Here is a 19,063-nt window from a genome sequence, read left to right as displayed (position 1 = left end):
AAAAGGCTTGCATGAACACGAAGCTTTTGCTGCAAAGTGATAACAAGTTAAATTCCAGATCTCGGGCACCTGTTTTCCATCAAGCCATTTACATTATTTTTCATGTCTTTTATTTTAGCTCCTTCCTTAAGCCTGTATGCTCATACCTTGTATCATGAAGGGATCCAACATTTATGAGTCATTTGCTAAATCTGAGTCTCAATTTTACTTGGAAATAAAGCATTTACAGCCTAGATTATACTTTATCAGTATTAAATGTACTGCTGCTGAAGTTCTGTGTAATATGCATTTTAAACAAAACTCACGTAAATATCCTCCAGTTGCGTATCATTCAACAGGAAGCATTTTTAAGCGCAATAACAATTCGGAACACACATCCACAGAATTCTAATGCCATCTTTTCTTTTCCACAACCTCCCAGCCACACAGCCCATATCTGAACTCAGAAACCCAATGTATTCCTTAACTAAAAGCGAAGAAGTTTCATGTTTCTCATGGTTTTATTTACATGACAGGTGTACTAAGTAATTTTAGCATGGTTTGAATCCTTATTCCTTTCTCTACTCCTCCTTCCTCCATCTTCCCTACCTTAAAAGTTGGGACAGAAAGTTGCTCAAAAGATGACGAACTTTCTTCACTCGTTGGTGTGTCAAGATCTAAAGGACGATGTAATGAGGATTTGGAAGTTCTTTTGTTAGTTGGATGCTTTACTGACCAGTTGATCACCTGGAACTGCGTAAGATAATTTTGGTAACATGCCATTACAGGCTGCTGGGAAGTTATTTGCTCACTTTCCACAGTCTTTTCAGATTCCATGACATACATGTTCTCAACATGCTCATCATCTCCTCCCAGAGCTGAAACAAATGAAGCCTGTGAAGGATGAGTCTTAATTGGCAATGTTTTAACATCCTGACTCATTTCTCCATGGATTGTGCTTGTTAAGGGCCCTTCCACACTGTGGTAAATTGACCCTCTACTATATTCAATTTTCTGAGCTTGTTTTTTTCTCTTCTTCCTCCCTGGATAGGTGCCTGGACCTTCATCACTACTAATTGGCTCAAACTCTTCTGCTGCAGAAAAATAAGCTTCGCTATCAGCCATTGACATGCTGGAATCCATTGAGCGGTACTGGTGAAATGAGTTCGAATCTGCAGATGGAGTATATGGAAAAGAACCAAAGCTCCTCCGCTGCTTTGGGGAGTCCAAGACGTTCTCATCACTGCGAGACACATCGCTGCTGAACTGCACACCAACTGGAACAGGTTGCTTGTCTCCATAGAAGGCGGCCGTGAGGCTCTTGGTGCTCCCGAGCCGGGTGGAGCACACGGACGCTTGCCGCTTCAGTGGAGACCTCATGGGAGACTGACCAACAGGTCTTTCCTGATTGCCAGGGGATGCTGGGCTGCCCTCTGCACCCTCAGCTGCAACGCTGGAAACAAAACCTAAAGGTTAATTTGTTTATTTTACTATTAATGCATTTCATTTTACATTACAGAAGCTGTCAAATGCTTCAGTGATCCCATTACTTTCTATTAGCATAGCAATTGTTTTCATAATGCTGATTACATACTAAATATCTGCCACTTGTCTACATATAGAGGATGTAAAAACGAATATTAACAGCAAATGATGGTGTCTCATATGCTGGATTTTATACCCAGCTCAGGTAATTGTACCCTATAAGGGATTCAAATTTGCATCCAAGCTAGGTAATGCATTCCTGCAGCACCATTAGAAAACAACCAACACCTTATAAATTGCAAAATATAAGGGAGTTTCCTGTCATAACGTGTTTAACAGCAGAATTATACTTCTACCTGGACAGAGAATACTAACCTTCCATGACCATCTTCCCTTCTTGCACCAGACAAGAACTCCTTCTGTCCCAAGTGCTCTTCAGTAGTTGATGATGGGCTGTCCTTCTCACCTGCAAGCAAGGGGAGTGCAGCACTAGAACTGCTCGTTTCCTCCGAAGATGATGACGAGCTATGGGAACGCAATGGCACTTGTAGGCTTAGATGTTGTGCTTTCCTTTCTGTTTCTATACCCATAGATCTGCAATCCCAATCTTTTCGTTTTACACCATTTGCTTTACCTAGGATCAGAAACAGAAAATAAAAACTGAACATCAGCTAATACGACTGCAATGGTCTCTTCCCTGCCCACTGAAATAAAAATCCTTAATTAATAAAAGCCTTAGTTTTGAAATGTATACACATACTAGCATACTGAACTAACAAAAATTAATTAGATCATATCAGCAAAACATCAGATTGCCCTCAAAAATTGCTTTCTATGTAAGATGAAGAGATGCAAGTCAAAATACTTGTTTTTATTCAGAAAAGAGTTGCAAGCTAATATAAAAAGTCAACATATTAAAGTTTGCTTTTAACTTGCAAGCTATTGCCTGCTCTTAGAAGGGCCCATGCCACTACAAGACCTCTTGCACAAGAGCACAAGTAGTACTCATTAACCAGAATTGGAAAGACTATAATTATTAATTTGCAGTTAAGAAATTATACTTTTGGCAAAACTGAATAAAACTGCAGTACAACGCATTCTCACCATCTAAAATTTTAGGAATCTCCTTAGTAATTATCCATTCTCCTGGCTGCAGTAAGGACTGTCCATAAAACATATCGGATTCTGCACTTGTACTTGAGAAAGCAGAGCTGCTTGACGGTGTCAGTTCCTCAAGTTTGAAAAAATCTAATCCTGTTAGCGTGCCACCGAAGAATCGACAACCACCAAGACAGCCACACTTGTTCTTGCTTCTCTTGTTCCTCAAATTGTCATCGGGCCACAAAAACCACAGCCTACAGAAAGGCAGAAGAACAGAAAAAACCATGATCACATCAGCCTTGGTACGTTTAAATTCAGTGAAAATAAGATTAAAAGATATTCTTCTATGTGAGCACCTATTTCACCGGGCTTTAAATGAGAGATCTGTATCTGAAACGCAGACATAAAATGAAGTATTAGCTCCACAAAGGAGAAAATCACAAGTGGATGGGAAATGCTCAGACACAGAGTATGTCCACCTGCCACAATACACAGTAACAGCCCTTTCTCTCCACATGGAGGCGTGCTGCAAACACACGCCACACTGGTTTATGTTGCTAATGCCAGAGGCAACTGCTCACAGTTGCACCAAGCATCTTGTACACAGCTTGCACGGGACTATCTTAGGGACTGTTTTGAGTCCAGCCTGAGAACAAAGGACAAACTGGATGTGCAGTTCTTTCTTATCTTCATTTTGGGACATAAGGGAGGGAAAAGTTTAAAGTTTTGCCAAAAATCATACAGTTTTAAATAATTTAAGTACATTCAAACACAGTTAAGCATTCAACACATGTTAAAAACTTACAAGAAGACTACAAGAAATTGTTATCTATGCAAGCAAAAAAAGCCTCAAAAGGAAACCACAAGCCTCTATGTTTAGATTAAATATATTTAACTTACAGCCCTCCCCAGATTCAAACCCATCTCCTACAATCGTATGTATATCTTACCTCTTGGTTCGGTTATCATGGGTTTCTAAGAACTGTCTCTGCACTTCGTGTTTAGAAGGATGATCTGCAGCTAAAGCAATGTCAGCAGTGATGAGCCCCAAGTTGACAGAGCCAGCTTCCAGCCAATACGCCCTTCTTAATATCGGCTGAAGACCAGTCCTACAATTGTTCACCTGCTCAACATATTGTCTCAGCTGCAAGTCTTGAATAGCAGCACTTACACCTTCTCCGACAGACTGGTTGTGGAGGTTGCAGTTTGCAATACGTATAGCACCCATCTGAAAACAGGATTTAAAACATTAACTCTGATTAGTCATGAGTGAAACCTTAAATCAGTTAATGCACTGCCTAGCACCGCCTAGAAAGATCTCAGTAAATTCTACTACCCAAAAAAGAGAGAACCAGTCTTATATGCAAGCACGTGTGCTCACACACACACAAAAAGGAGCTTAGAAATTAGTTTCAGCCAGTTTTTAAATAAGAAACAAAAAAAAATCTCTACTTAGGAGTCTCCTTTTGTAAAGGCATCAAAAAAGAAAGGTCAACATTGGACAGGTTCTGTAGTGAACACTTAAAAAAATTAAATCATTACATCAACTAAAACCCAAGGAAACAGAAACTTTCAAAATCAGATGTATGATTTGATATGACATTTAGTTCTATGTCCTTAGACTAAATCATCAATTACATTCTTTGACTTCAAAGCTGTATTAACTCTACAATTAATAAACACCTCAGTGACACAACCATGTTAAACACTCCAAACCTCAAGAAATTCCATATCTAAAACCTTAACTGAGATACACCTGAACTGTGCTACAGCAGCCCTTATATGATCACACTGTTTCTTGTATTGTCCTAATTTCATAGTTTCGTTGAACCAAAATAGGATGCCTCTCTCCTATCAAAAGCACGGTATCAGCATGAGCCAATCTTCTCCAAAGAGGAACCAGAAGTTCTTGCTTTACTCCTGCTCTTAGCTGTGGAATCTGTCCACATAGTATGGATCATCCCCCCCACTGGTGCACGCTAAGAAAAGATGACACAGCCCTGCCACACACGCTTAGTCTTTAAACTTCAAATAATCTGCACACATTTGACCAAGTTTTCTGCGCAGCTTAAGTCCTTTCCAAAAAGTCACCATACAGTATGTGAATTTTCAGGATTAGTTTTCAAACTTTTCACAGAGAAAAAGAAGGAATGCGAAAAAAGAATCCAGCACAGAAGAGTTACCCACAGGGTTAATACTGAGTTATTACTTCTCATCTATAAACTATAAACTATAGTCTATAGACTATAAAGGAGCACTGGAAACTTAAAGGGGGCCTACAGGAAAGCTGGGGAGAGGCTCTTTATCAGGGAGTGCAGGGATAGGATGAGGCGGAATATTTTTAAGCTGAAGAAGGGGAGACTTAGGTGAGACCTTAGGTAGAAATTTGTTACTGTGACCGTGGTGAGGCACTGGCACAGGTTGCCCAGAGAAGTTGTAGATGCCCCATCCCTGGAGGTGTTCTAGGCCAGACTGGATGAGGCTTTGAGCAGCCTGATCCAGTGGGAGGTGTCCCTGCCCATGGCAGAGGGATTGGAACTGGGCGATCTTTTAGGACCCTTCCAACCCAAACCATTCTATGACTATATGTTTCACTCAGGCAGTGGCACTAACACTCCTCCCATCTCCACCAAAGATATATTGTAATTCAAACAGCTGCATCACATAAGACAAGCATGAGTGATCAAGCACTGGTTTGTACGCAACCCATATCAATCACTTCCAGCTGCTGAGTTACTATCTTACAGCACAAGTTCTTATTAGCTGTCAGGTACAGCCACCAAGATTTATATTCTCCAGTGTTTTCTTAATTCTTTTGCACCATTCCTGCAGTTTCCACTCTAATTTTGGCATACACTCACTCCTCCTTACCATTTTCCAAGATCATTAATGGGATTACTAAGCAGATGCCAAGTTGGCCTACTCCTGGCCCAGTCCATGCCAAACTTTTATCCCTTAAAGTTTCAGAAATTCTGCTTAGTCTATCACATGCAAGCAAGCGATATTCAGGTAGCTGTTCTATCAAAAAATACAAAGCACTCTACTGCCCAAGAAAAGAAGAGAAATATTTTCTACCTTTATATTGGTGGCACAGCCATGTTCTACCACATACAGATCTGCTCCATCCATGGATAAGCGTGTCATGGTGTACTTCAAGTCATCAGATGTTGGGCACGGCCCAGGGACACAGTTCATCTGAAGAAAAGTTAAAAAAAACCCAAAAACAAAGGGGATTTAAACATACGTTATGAGTTTTGTTGTAATTTGTGCTTATCTTTTTATTTATATACTGTTTAACAGAGGCCTAAAACTAGAGCAGTAACAAGTTACTTATTCTACATTATCAATATGAGATAGAGTGTTTCTATAATGAGGTTCATTTTCACTACTTCATGTTTTAATTCTTCTGTCCAACAACGTCAGGGAACCCAGCTGGCTCTCCTGGCTTCCACCAGTAAAATGCAAATCAAATCTTCTAACAGAGAACATCACAAAAACTGGAAAAAAACACGGAGGATTTCAAGAAGTTAAATCCGGGATTAATGCTTAAAACACAGCAAGGCTCCTTCGGTCTTCAAGTGTCCGTGGGTGTGGATTCCAAGAGACAAGCACCAAAAGCAGAAACCACAGTGACATGGTAGTGAAGCAAGAGTCTCATGTTTTAAAGAAAATATATAAAAAAAGGTGCATGGAAGCTGTAAGCTGACAGCTAAAGTCTCCCACCAAAGCACTGTTTCATAAACGGAGAATAAGGGGTGAAAAAATACCACAGCAATGAGCACAAGTGGAAGTATGGCCTCTGTCTCTTAAGGGACACTGAAGAACACCTTTTGGTTCTTAACTGTCCCAGCAGAGGTAAGAATTGGCATGGCTTCTGTGGATATTGTTTCTCAAAATAATTCAGAGCACAAAATCACTGTGTATATCCATAAGGAAATCCAGAGAGAATCACTCTTCTTTCTAAAACATAATTAGCTATAATAGGGCAAAGGGAACATCCCATCTGACTCCATATTCCATGTGTCTTGATAACTTTAAGGCTGGATTTCTAACCTGTTCCAAAGAACCTGTGCAAATATAGGAAACAATCAAGATAGATGAAGTTACCTTAGAGTCACAAAAACGGCGATCAATTCCGTGCTGGCATATGATCACAGATTTCGGCCTTTCCAGTTCAAACTCACGGCATACCACGTGAAATACAAAGGTCTGTCCCCATTCCAGAAGACACGCAAGCTGTAAGCAAATTATAACACATTGTGTAATGGCAGGTATGCAAAACGAGCTTTGGGTATGTGTCAGAGTACTGAGACCTCACCAAACACTCTGGCTGCATTACCTTGCTTACGCAGTGTTTCATGTTACTCAGATTTAGAATTGATATTTATTTTTGTGTGCACCAGGGCATGCAAGCATCTGTAGTTTTACATGGGAAACATTGTGACGTTAAACACTTCCCTAAATTATTTCTTAATAAAAGGAAATAGCTTTTGCTATTAAAATCAATGGACAAGTCATTGTAAAAACAGAGCTCCCCTTATTTTACTTCAAAAAAATACACCTTAGAATATTCTATTATCATTCCTAATTTAAATGTCATACTTCCTCCTATATAAGTCACAAAGTTACATTTAGAAAGCATATGAGGAAAGTGAATAAATAGAACCAGGACGAATCTCGCTACACCCTAGTAATTAGCCAATTGGTGATTTTAGTATTTTAAACAGCTCATTAAGAAAGGACATGATTCATGATTGCCTGCCTCTATTATGAGAGAGAAATGGGTTTTCTTTGGCCAGCCAAACGAAAGGGCACTTAAAATCAGCAGTAATTTAAATGGGATTTAATACAGCTATGCCTGCCCTGCACAAAATCTGTCCTCCTCCCTTCAGGGCTGTCCCTTCACAAATTCTTGCAATACATCACAGGAGGAAAAAAAGCCAACGACCTTGACACAGCAAATTCAAGTTCTGCTTCATAGCAGCGCTGACAACAAAAAATAAGATAAAAATCCTGCATGAAGCATACAGTTGAGAATGGCTTTGTAGGGGAAGAAACTCCTTATCTAGCATTTAGAAATGCTTTCTAACCTTAGAGTCCTTTGAATCAACTAGGGTTTAATTTGAAGCCTCGAGCAGTGGAGTAAACACTACAGTGAATCTAAATCAGAGGTAGCATTTTGGGAAATAGCATCACAAAAGTCTGCATGTATTGCATGAAAAATACATCTGGAGTCTATTCTTCTGGCTTACTGAAATTGCTTGTATGCATTATTTTGATTTTATTTGCTGCAGAAGTCTCCTAATGAAATGCCTGTTTAATTCTGGAAAATAATACCAATTTTTAGAGGAATAAGAGGTCATGAAAGTGCCTTGAAAATTAAAAAATAGATAAAGAAACAAACAGTAATTACTAACCAGGATTTATGCACTTGCCTCTTGTCTCAGAATATATTGAGATTTTAAATCATTTAAACGTGCAATCGTTTTTAAAGATCTGGCAGCCCACACCAGAAATAAATCCATGCAATCTGCCTATTGTATACTTGGAGCCATTATTGTATCTGGAAAGATGAAAGTAACATAGACAACAAAACAAAAAGGAGTTTGTGCTAAGACTGACCTAAGAAAATCCAATACTGTGGAAGCAAACTATGTTCCAGAAGGACCAAGCATCAGAATGTGTGCAGTGAGCAACATGACTGAGCTGGTTACCAGCCTCTCTCCTCCTGAGGCCTGCCCATACTACACTCCAAAAAGTCATCTCATTTGTCTCCTACTCTAAAACGTGGCTTTATCCATAGCTTTCTATGGAAAGCCAGAACTTTACCTGCAAGCTAAATTCTTGCTAGATGCTCAAGTTGGTATCCTTATTGCTGGCAGCATCCCTTCACACAAATGCCTGTGAATCTCCAAGAACTTTACATCCAAGGGACATCAAATTGCCTGTCAGCGCAATCATAACTGAATACTTGATTTGTCCTTCCCAGAGAATTAACCAGCAAGTGGAATGAACATGCACCCCCAGAAGTCAGCATCACAAAATAAAAGTAACCTCAGATAAAGCCACAGACAACTAGTCTTACAGCTTTTGAACAGATTTTCCTTTCTCCTCTTCATCACATTACCTGGTTTATGGCTGAAGGCATCCCAAAACACCTGCTCTATTTACAGAAAACTATTTTTCACTCTGCAATTAAAGAGCATGCAGATACTGTGGTTGCCTTTCTAATCAATATTCAAGTATATTAACATACACAGATGTAACACACGTTTACACGTAGTGCCAACAGTATCCATTACTGATATGCCTGTGCTCCGTCACCATCATCCTTTCAAATTCTCATAGCCACCCTGTTACAACTAGATTTAAGAAGAATATCAGATTCAGCTCATTTGGCATCTCCTGTACATTTACAGAAATCATTAGATTTTCAAACTATAAATAAAAGTAGGGTAACTTAAGGCACAGATGCATCCAAATTCAGGCAAGATCATGTGCTTTCCAAAAAATCCATGTTTTACAAGGAAGAAGGTAACACGTCAAAGGGAGTAGTTTCTAGATGGTACCTGTGGTGCTGTGACCTTGGCTGTAAGACTTCCAGCCTGCACGTCTATCAGCCAGGCATATTCCAAAGTATCGCTTCCGAGAGGCAGCCCTTCCGCTGAAAACATGGCATGAGCGCGCAACTGCAGACCTGACAGGCTGATGTGACCCTCTCGGAGAACTTCATCCACTGCAGGTCGCTGTTAAGGACAAGTGAGTTAAAGTTACTATTGGCAAAGACTATATCAAGAGAAATAACAAAAACTCTGCAGCCAGAGACACTTCATTACACTTTGATCTTTGCCTCATAAATCCTGTTGACTTTCATAGAATTAGAATTACAGAACTACAGAATGGTTTGGGTTGGAAGGGACCTTACAGCCCAGTCCTACTCCCCCTGCCTTGGACAGGGATGCCTTCCACTGGATCAGAGGGCTCAAAGGCTCATCCAACCTGGCCCTGAGCATCTCCAGGGATGGGGCAGCCATGACTTCTCTGGGCAACCTGTGCCAGTGACTGTAATTTTGTACATCTAGACAGTCCCAAGACTCCTCCACATTACCTGTTTTCATTTTTAGCAACCATCATGAGCAACCTTCCTTTGGTGAATTGCACACAGTGACATCTCGATGTCACCTGCTAAATATACTGCAATAAATAAAGAACGTGTTTAACAATGTGTGCGTTTAGCAGAGTGTGTTTAAGAATGGAATTGATCAAGAGGTTAAAAAGTGTGGCTTATGAAGGTTTGTTACCTTCAGAAAGCTGACACATTATTAAAAAAAAGAAGTTTAGAAATACATAATTAAAAAGAAAATTATCAGAGGCTGCCCTCTAAGTTGGGCTTCCCACCAAAGGATTTCTTGGCTACCTAAAGCAAAACTACTTATTTCCAGATACGAAAACTCACATGTAATACTTTTCAAGAGAATAGGATTCCATCAGCCAGAAAAGAAATCGAAAGATAAAACCAGCCCAGGCTGGTTTTAACACTTGAAGCTATTGATTGCATTGAAGGAAGCTGTACATTAAAGCCAGTAAGTCAACAGCAAAACTCTTCAAATTCAGTTTTCCCAACTTGTTATCTTGCCTGGTTTGTTTTCCCCTGTCAGCAAACCCTTTGGAGCTGCTTAATGTAGAAGAAAAACACCCTGCTCTTTCGATAGCACTGGTGATCTGTGTCTCGATTCAGAAGCTATTCCAAACCAACGTGAAACACAAAGCAATGATATTTGCTCAGCCAGGCAGAGGGACAATACCTGTCCTGTATACATCAGGACTATGAACTTCTCACTCTAAGAATAAACTAGGAAGTTATCAAACAGCATTTTTGAGGTACGTAATATGAACGTATGGGTCAATTTGGGGTCTTGTTTTTTTTTTTTTAACTTAAACATTAATGTTTGTACCAATTCTTTGTTAGGAAAGTTCCTAACAAAAAAGAATTCCATTTTTACATTACAGACACACACACACAAACATGTAGAAACCAGCTTACTACCTGATAGTTATCATTCAGAAACAAATTCACTGGAGACAATACAAGCTGAAGCATTGTTTCTCTAAATCCTTTCTTCATCTCAAAACATAACCTCTCCAAGAAAGCTGTAGGGCATTCAGGGCCTTCTGGACTGCAATGCTAAAATAAAAATCAAACACATCTAATTCAGAAACTGACAATACCCAACATTGTTGAAATTGTTCAAAGCAAACCTGTGAGCAGGAAGCATTGTATTTTTTCTCCAAAAGAAGCTGTGCAGCTTCAAAAAATCTTTTGACAACTACATAAACAGCAATTTAAACCCATTTGGGTGAACGCTTATCTGGGTTCTTATTTGAATCCCTGGGAATCCCTCAGAATGCAGCGGCACAGAGCAGAATCACTTTTAGAAGAATTCTGCTAATTGGCAGAGAAATCATAATGGTCAATAAAAAATATTACAGCAGAAATCAGGTTCACTGAATAAAAATCATATCGAAAAATATCCAGTTCTGTCTCACAGATATGCAAAATAAACCACATCTCCAATTTGCTTTGCCAGCCACAATCTGAGCAGAGAGTATACACACGCTTTGGTAAGCACCACCCATTACAGTGGGTAGCCAGGGATAGAGTCTAGTACCTTAGCCATAATTTTCCCACTTTTTTCTTGAAAATCACTTTTTGGTGAACAAAGAGAGCACTGTATTTTGTTTTACCATCTTTTGGGACAAAGGAGGCAGCACTGCTTCTAGGATATATCCAAGTAGACCTCTAAGAATTCTCTAGAGAGTTGACAAGAACCATAAGTAAAAAACCTGTCCCAGGGAGTCAAATTTAACTTCAGATTATGAAACTAGAAAAAAAAAAACCATGAAGCAAAACATTTGAAGATTCTGAAGTCCTTACTACTGGCAATCGCCCATGAACTTTGTACAAATTCACGAGCACGGTGATATCCCATGGGCGTAAAGTAAGAGGGTGAACCGGCTTGACTGAACTTTCATTTTCTTTTTTATCATTTTCCACTCCAACGGCTGTCCATCCAGAGCTTGAAGACGTCGACAGTGACAAAACAGGGCTTGAAATAACTTCTTCAAAATCAGTGTACATGTCATCTTCTCCAAAATAATTTTCCTAGGAAAAGGAATTGTTATGACCATATGGACAACAAATTAAAAACACATAGGCAATGTAATGAAACACAAATCCATCATTTTCCTGTAGCCCTCCTACCAACCTATACAGATGATCTGTAAGGTCCCTTCCAACTCAAACTATAGGTATACAACCTATAGCTGAAGAAACACATACACTTTTATGAAAAGCTGATATCTTAAGTGAGCAAATTTAGGCCACGTGCTTTGCAGCAAAGCAGGGGCTCTCAGTAGTTCTCTAAGTGCCAGCATCCTAGATGCATGCAACACAAATAACCATTATGAAATACAACTGCTGACATTTAAACAGGATTTGTGCTCTTAAAGATACAGAACTTGGAGAGTAAGAACACAAAACATCCTGCAGGAAGTCACTCTCACGCAACCTTCTGAAACTTCTTATCAGCTTATCCCAGAATCTTGAACAGGCTACTAAAATATTACTTTGCATTTCTCCTCTTGGGTCTAAACCCCACCTTGTTTCTAAGCCAATCCCCCTCTACTATCTAAGACCAAATCCTACTGGGAAACAGATAATCAGTCATTAATTATTTTTTATAGCTATTTTTTATTGGTTTATTTATTAAGTGCATCAGAATCCGACTTCTGATAGCATGCCAACTTCTTCCCTCCCTAGAAAAAAAGGGGGGCTAGACTTATCAGAAGACTCTTCTGAATGATGTAGGTTATATTTACTTGTTAATTCAGTCTGATGCATCTCTCGGAGACTAAGCATTCTGTGGAGCAGAATCCTTCCTAACCAAATAGGTAACAACACAGACACAACGGCTGGTCCCTCATTCCTTCTTAGAAAGTAATTCAGTCCACTAGCCTCTCGTGCTGACAGAAATGTTTGAACTACTATGAACTCCACTGGTCATTTGTGAGAGGAAATGGCCTCAAGTTGCGCCAGGGAAGGTTTAGATTGGATATTAGGAAAAATTTCTTTACTGAAGGAGTGGTGAAGCACTGGCAACGGCTGCCAGGGAAATGGTGGAGACCCCATCCTTGGAGGTGTTCAAAAAACCCATGACACGGTTTAGCAGGCACAGCAGCGCTGGGCTGACAGTTGGACTAGATGATCTAAAAGGTCTTTTCTAACCTTAATGATTTTATGATTCTATGATCCCACTGAGTCTCAAGTATTTTTGGTGTTAATGCGTATGAATTAAGCGCTGCTCTGTGACCAAACCAAAAAACCCTCAAAACTTCAGCAACACTCATCTGCTTGGCTTCTTAGCAAAGAGAAAAAAAAAAAGGTTGATGTTGAGATATAATATTTTTTATAAAGACAGACCCAGCACAAGGTGCCAAAACTCCAGTAACTCACTCCTGGAACTTTGCATTGGGGATGCGAGGACCTATAAATCATTCTTTCCCAGCCATAAGTCCCTCAGTAAAAAACACAGTGTGCTACGCCAAAAAACTACCTCCCAAGAATAGAAGGCTCAAGAAAACTGTATGAATGATGCATGTCCATAAATCCCTCCCGCATGTATTAAAAAAGATCAAGGAAAACAAACTGAAAAAAAAAAATTAACCACAAGTCAGGAAAACAAGCATAAAAAATCCCCTGGTAATCTATTAAGGGATGCTGCCAGTACAGCTGGACAAAAAGATGTAAACACAGTCACAAAAATATTAAAAAGAACAATAAATGTGCATTTTCAAAAACAAGCTATTCATCTAAAGTTCCGCTTGAGATTTAGAAGATAAAAGCTAGATTTAATCTGAGAAAATTGCACCCAAAAAAACTAAACCATCATAGAATCAAGGGCCCTAATGCAGCACTGTTCACATACACCTCCAGAAGAAAAAAGGATTGAAAAAGTGCTGCTTTGCTTGGCAAGACAGAACCATCACATGAATATATGGGCTCCAAAAGAAGCCCAATAAACAGTTCAAACACAGGTGCATTTCTCCTGCATCAGAAGAAATGAAGTCTTCGAGATGCAATATTGGCTTAATTTTAATCCTCTTTACTTTAGTGGCTATATGAGAAAACAATGAGTATATTTGCAAGCCCTATACTCTACAAAAACTTACTATTTTCTGTTATTCCTTGCTTACATGCAATACCTTATACATATTCACAGAAATGACTGTTTCAGTGTGAGTCCTGATATTGACCACCTGTCTCAGAAAATTCCTTATCCTCTGGCCACAAATTAAAGCCTCCAGAAGTGCTACCTCAGCCTAGATCTGCATAGGCTAAAACAGGTCTTAAAAGAAATAAACAAACAAAAACCCACAAAAAGACCCCCAAGCACAGAGCCCAACCAAAACCCAAGCATTTCACTGTTAGTCAAACGAAGGAGACACATATAATCCCCTCTGCTTTTGTCACAACAAGGCAGGGTGAGGTGGAAAACTGGTTGAATGACCGGGCCCAGAGAGTGGTGGGAAATGGTGTGAAATCCAGCTGGAGGCCAGTGACAAGTGGGGTTCCCCAGGGTTCAGTGCTGGGTCCAGCCCTGTTCAATGTCTTCATCAATGACCTGGATGAAGGCATCGAGTGCACCCTTAGCAAGTTTGCGGACGACACTAAGCTGGGTGGAAGTGTCGATCTGCTGGAGGGTAGGGAGGCTCTGCAAAGGGATCTGAACAGGCTGGACCGCTGGGCTGAGACCAATGGCATGAGGTTTAACAAGGCCAAATGCCGGGTCCTGCACTTGGGGCACAACAACCCTATGCAGTGCTACAGACTAGGAGATGTCTGTCTAGAAAGCTGCCTGGAGGAGAGGGACCTGGGGGTGTTGGTTGACAGCGACTGAACATGAGCCAGCAGTGGCCCAGGTGGCCAAGAAGGCCAATGGCATCTTGGCTTGTATCAGAAACGGCGTGACCAGCAGGTCCAGGGAGGTTATTCTCGCTCTGTACTCGGCACTGGTGAGACCGCTCCATGAATCCTGTGTTCAGTTCTGGGCCCCTCACCACAAGGAAGATGTTGAGGCTCTGGAGCGAGTCCAGAGAAGAGCAACAAAGCTGGTGAAGGGGCTGGAGAACAGGCCTTATGAGGAACGGCTGAGAGAGCTGGGGGTGTTTAGCCTGGAGAAGAGGAGGCTGAGGGGAGACCTCATTGCTCTCTACAGCTACCTGAAAGGAGGTTGTAGAGAGGAGGGTGCTGGCCTCTTCTCCCAAGTGACAGGGGACAGAACAAGAGGGAATGGCCTCAAGCTCTGCCAGGGGAGGTTCAGGCTCAACACAAGGAAAAAATTCTTCACTGGAAGGGTCATTAGGCAATGGAACAGGCTGCCCAGAGAGGTGGCTGACTCGCCTTCCCTGGAGGTGTTTAAGGTGCGGGTGGACGAGGTACTGAGAGGCATGGTTTAGAGATTGGTGGGAATGGTTGGACTCAACCCAAACTTCCAACCCAAACTATTCTATGATTAGGACACTCTGAAGAACTTAAAACACACTGAAAGCATGGGTTCTGATGTATCTTCGCATTAAAGCAGTTGCTAATATAAGTTCCACTCATAATCATGGATTTTCTTTCTTACTTCCATTTCTTTTCTAGTGCTGCAAATGTCAAAGATGACATTTCCTGCACATGAAGTCCAGAGCGCATGCTATTCCTTGAAAGGAAAATTGTGATGATACGGATCTACACATATTGAAAGTCCTACCATAATCTTGTGCCAACTGACTTCATCCCACCTGTGCCATATCACCAAATGAAGTCACTCCAAATGCACAGTATGAAAAGTATCATCTAAATTCACATATTCTGCAGAATTCAAATTTCCAATTTCAAACAAATTATTTCCCTTTCCTACATGTGTCCATTCATAAATTTTACGAGTTGCGTCCCTGTGCCTACCTTTATGGATAGAAAAGCTTTGAGCAGGGGTCCGTACAGGGTTATCTGGGAATCTGGGGAGAGTTCCAGTTCCACGTGGAGCTTATCTGGGGGCAGCTCTGAGGGGTCAAGAGGAAGGCGAGCCGAAGTGGTGGGAGATGAAATCACGCTGTCGGCTGTTTTCTGCGATGGCCTTAGCACAGATAACATTGATTCTTCCATTTCTGACACTTTGAAACAAAACAAAGAAGAAAACAGATTTTGATTACAAGTTACGTTTCTGATGGACAAAATTCTGCAGATATGTACGTGTGTTAAATAGACAACGTTTTGCAGCTCTCTAATTTGGATTGTATAATTATGTTAATGTCTATACTGCAGAACTGGTTTCTCATATCTAGGAACTATGGGAAGACAGGAAAATGCATTATATTTTAGTCAATGTGAATTATGCAAGAGAAAAAGAACCCCTCAAATTCTGAAAAAAAAATAATCTATTTATTCATCTTGCTTTTCAAGGTAAACAAAGACATACTTTCATTTCAGCGTAGCAGATTTCCCACAATCACACAGCTACTGCAGAATAAACAACAGTGAATAAACAGGAACTCTGCAACAGTTACATTAAAAGCCTACTCTGAACCAATAGCTCCATGGCCAAATTTTCCTCTCAAAGAACTCAACTACTCTAGTCACAAAACAGTTTGGAAATTCAAATCTTATTTTCTATCCCTTCCTTTTATTTGGGGTTAGGGAGAAAGAAGCACTTCGCCTTTCTTAAGTGAGAGAAGGTATCGAGAAGGAAGTGAATAACTGCAGGTGTTTTGGGGATATAAAGTGATTACTGGGAAGTAAAGATCTCTATGGGAAAGCCATTTACATTGAAGCTCCAGATGGAATATGATTTCAGGTGCCTGTTTAACTAGCAGAACTGGCACAGGCAGAACTACAATGAACACGCAGCTGTAGCCAGAAAACCTTAAAGGCTTTAACTTACCATTATTGACTACAATGTTTGCTCAGTGCTTGCATTATATCGTGTGTTATAACTTCGCTAAATGCCGCAGTGAGACTGCCACTTCTTTGGAAGCTGCATCTCTTGTGACACAATATATTTGTCCCTTAGAGACTTAAGATTTTCTACTGATTGACTCAAAATAAAATACAGATGTTGCTACTGTAGCAAACACCTTCTATCAGTGCATAGATTACAAGTGAGGTGGACTGGGGTGGATCGTTCACTGAAGGAAGCTGCAGACAAAATTACCTGTGTGTGTACAAACTTTGGAATGCAGGTGCAGTTGCTGCGCTTACAAATAAGTGTTTTCAAATTCAAAGTATGCACATTTGACACAAGCTGACAGTGTCTCACAAGAGCACTTGCTGAACATCTGCAAGATCAATCTTACTTTTTCTGCTTCATCCTCTAAAATGAGTTCTTTGAGATCTGAATTGTTGGCACTCAAAACCTAAAAACATTCTCCAGTACGGCTTCTTAAACCTGCTGATCGTGGCCCATTCAAATTAGTCCTCATTATTCTTCCACCGACTCTCCCTCCTCAGTTCTGCTTCCAGCACCTCAACCTGAAAGACTTTTATGTAGCCCTTTAACTTCCTGCACACCTCCCTCTGAACTTAAAATAATTTACCTTTATCTCTGCCTATCAGGATTTTATAACTTTTGTTTGCAAGCACATACTTACGGAACATAAGATTTGCCCAGAGAAGCTGCGCTGCCTCATCCCTGGAGGTGTCCAAGGCCAGCTCAGATGAGGCTTTGAGCAACTTGATCCAGTGGGAGGCATCCCTGCCCACGGCAGGGGGGTTGGAATTGGATGATCTTTATGGTCCCTTCCAACCCAACCCATTCTGTGATTCTATGAATATTTTTTATTTTGAAATATGTTTTAGATGTCTAAAATTTAAAACCTCTTATTTAGAAATTAAATGTAGACTGACAGTCTAACACATCTGATGCCCATGGTTTACTTCAACAGTGCTAGCTGCAAAGAAATCTTAGAGTTTCATATCCATAAAGGTAAAATAGTATTTGATCTCATATATAATGTATTTAAATCATAAGACAACATCAAAAACAGGCGAAGAAAAAAAATCTGAGAGATGCTAAGGAACATGATACTGTGAAAAATACTGTACTTCATGTTTAATGCACCAGGTTATATTTTATGCTATACAAAAACACATTTAAGAGAGCCACTTTGTTAAGAACAAGGAGAAAAGAACTCTGCACAGTATCTTCATTTTACCCCAGGAACTGTGGCACATTCTGAAATCTTGAATCATGAGAAGTTGTCAGTTTTTAAATCAAGACTGGTACATTCTAAAGATTAGCATTTTCCAAGCGACATATAATGGTAGTTCAGTTTAAAATTAATTCCTGCAATTTTAAGCAGTTTGAATCCAACAAAGCCACAGCAGTTCCTGAAATGAAACACGCTAAAAAGAAAAAGGTAGTGACACTTACATGACTGTTTTAACTGCTCATCTGCCTTCTGAGGGTAAATTGGGTGCCATGAATAGTCAATCGTGAACACAACGCTCGGGACTGTCCAGCATTCAACCCATCCAGCCCTTTCAAAAAGAAACATCACACTTTTATTTGAAGAACAGTAGTGTCATTAAACATCTTTCATGAACATACGACATTGCTTTTGTCACAAACAAAATAAGTAAAGACAAAGAGCCAGTATAAAGGCTTAAATGTATATCACAACAGAACTCACTCTTCTTGAGTAATGTTCCTCCATTTGGGTTTGCCTGTTTTCTGACCACTTTGACATTCGGCAGAAATACAAGATTCAGGGTTTATTTTATTAGGCTGACAATCTTTCACCAACATAAAAAGGGAATATTTACTAGGATGACAATCTGGTAGATATAAATGAAGATCAACATCTTCTCCCTAATATCAAACAGCAGGAACAGAAGAGTTAATGTACATTCACTTCAATGCTCATGCTATCAGCATGTTCATTTGCACAATCGCCTTCACTTTACAAGCAAAGCAAAGCAAGAAATCTCAGCTTTCACATGTGATTGCTCACCACAGCTCCCACTAGTTTCTAGTACAATCTCTGTAGTGCTGAACAGTTACAAGTCCAGTAACTCACAAATAACAACACACCATAGCAATCTGTACAACACAGGGGTATGGCTTTCAGTGATTCCTGTTCTTCAAACTACAGAGCAAAAGTTAAGTGACTGGGTCATGCCTACCCTACATGTCAAATAAACCAGTATATAAAAAAATAATGAGACAAAACATTGCCTTCTTTGCTACCAAATTATACAAAATTGCCAACAGCACCATCAACTGTTTTTTTTTTTATTTTTAACAGTAGATAGCTACTACTGTAAGGAAGATAAGAAGTACAGTGTTTCAAAGAATTAGCTGCATCTGTTAAAAACACTTCATCATCATTACTTATTCTACCAAAACTCTTAAAATAAATCTGGAAGATGGCTTTCCAAAATGTTTTGGGGGAACACATC

At 40.0% G+C, this 19,063-nt stretch overlaps 1 protein-coding gene across 9 annotated transcripts in view; it reads right to left on the bottom strand.

The window, feature by feature from the left end:
• BLTP1 (bridge-like lipid transfer protein family member 1) overlaps window positions 1-19,063 on the bottom strand; it is a 121,645-nt gene that overhangs the window by 68,507 nt on the left and 34,075 nt on the right. For all 9 annotated transcript variants that reach the window (XM_069855169.1, XM_069855170.1, XM_069855173.1 and 6 more), the window contains exons 17-28: window positions 18,295-18,473; window positions 18,036-18,142; window positions 15,572-15,780; window positions 11,501-11,728; window positions 10,613-10,750; window positions 9,135-9,311; window positions 6,673-6,801; window positions 5,641-5,760; window positions 3,516-3,793; window positions 2,569-2,819; window positions 1,840-2,098; window positions 589-1,432 (exon numbers count right to left, since the gene is read on the bottom strand). In XM_069855169.1, coding sequence (XP_069711270.1) covers window positions 589-1,432; window positions 1,840-2,098; window positions 2,569-2,819; window positions 3,516-3,793; window positions 5,641-5,760; window positions 6,673-6,801; window positions 9,135-9,311; window positions 10,613-10,750; window positions 11,501-11,728; window positions 15,572-15,780; window positions 18,036-18,142; window positions 18,295-18,473 — 2,919 coding nt within the window. The remainder of the gene's footprint in view (window positions 1-588; window positions 1,433-1,839; window positions 2,099-2,568; window positions 2,820-3,515; window positions 3,794-5,640; window positions 5,761-6,672; window positions 6,802-9,134; window positions 9,312-10,612; window positions 10,751-11,500; window positions 11,729-15,571; window positions 15,781-18,035; window positions 18,143-18,294; window positions 18,474-19,063) is intronic.

The sequence above is a fragment of the Phaenicophaeus curvirostris genome, chromosome 4 (genome assembly GCF_032191515.1).
Source record: "Phaenicophaeus curvirostris isolate KB17595 chromosome 4, BPBGC_Pcur_1.0, whole genome shotgun sequence".
In the NCBI taxonomy this organism is placed as follows: Eukaryota; Metazoa; Chordata; class Aves; order Cuculiformes; family Cuculidae; genus Phaenicophaeus; species Phaenicophaeus curvirostris.
The sequence above is the reverse complement of the archived record's forward strand: the minus strand, read 5'-3'. Positions and strand labels throughout refer to the sequence as shown.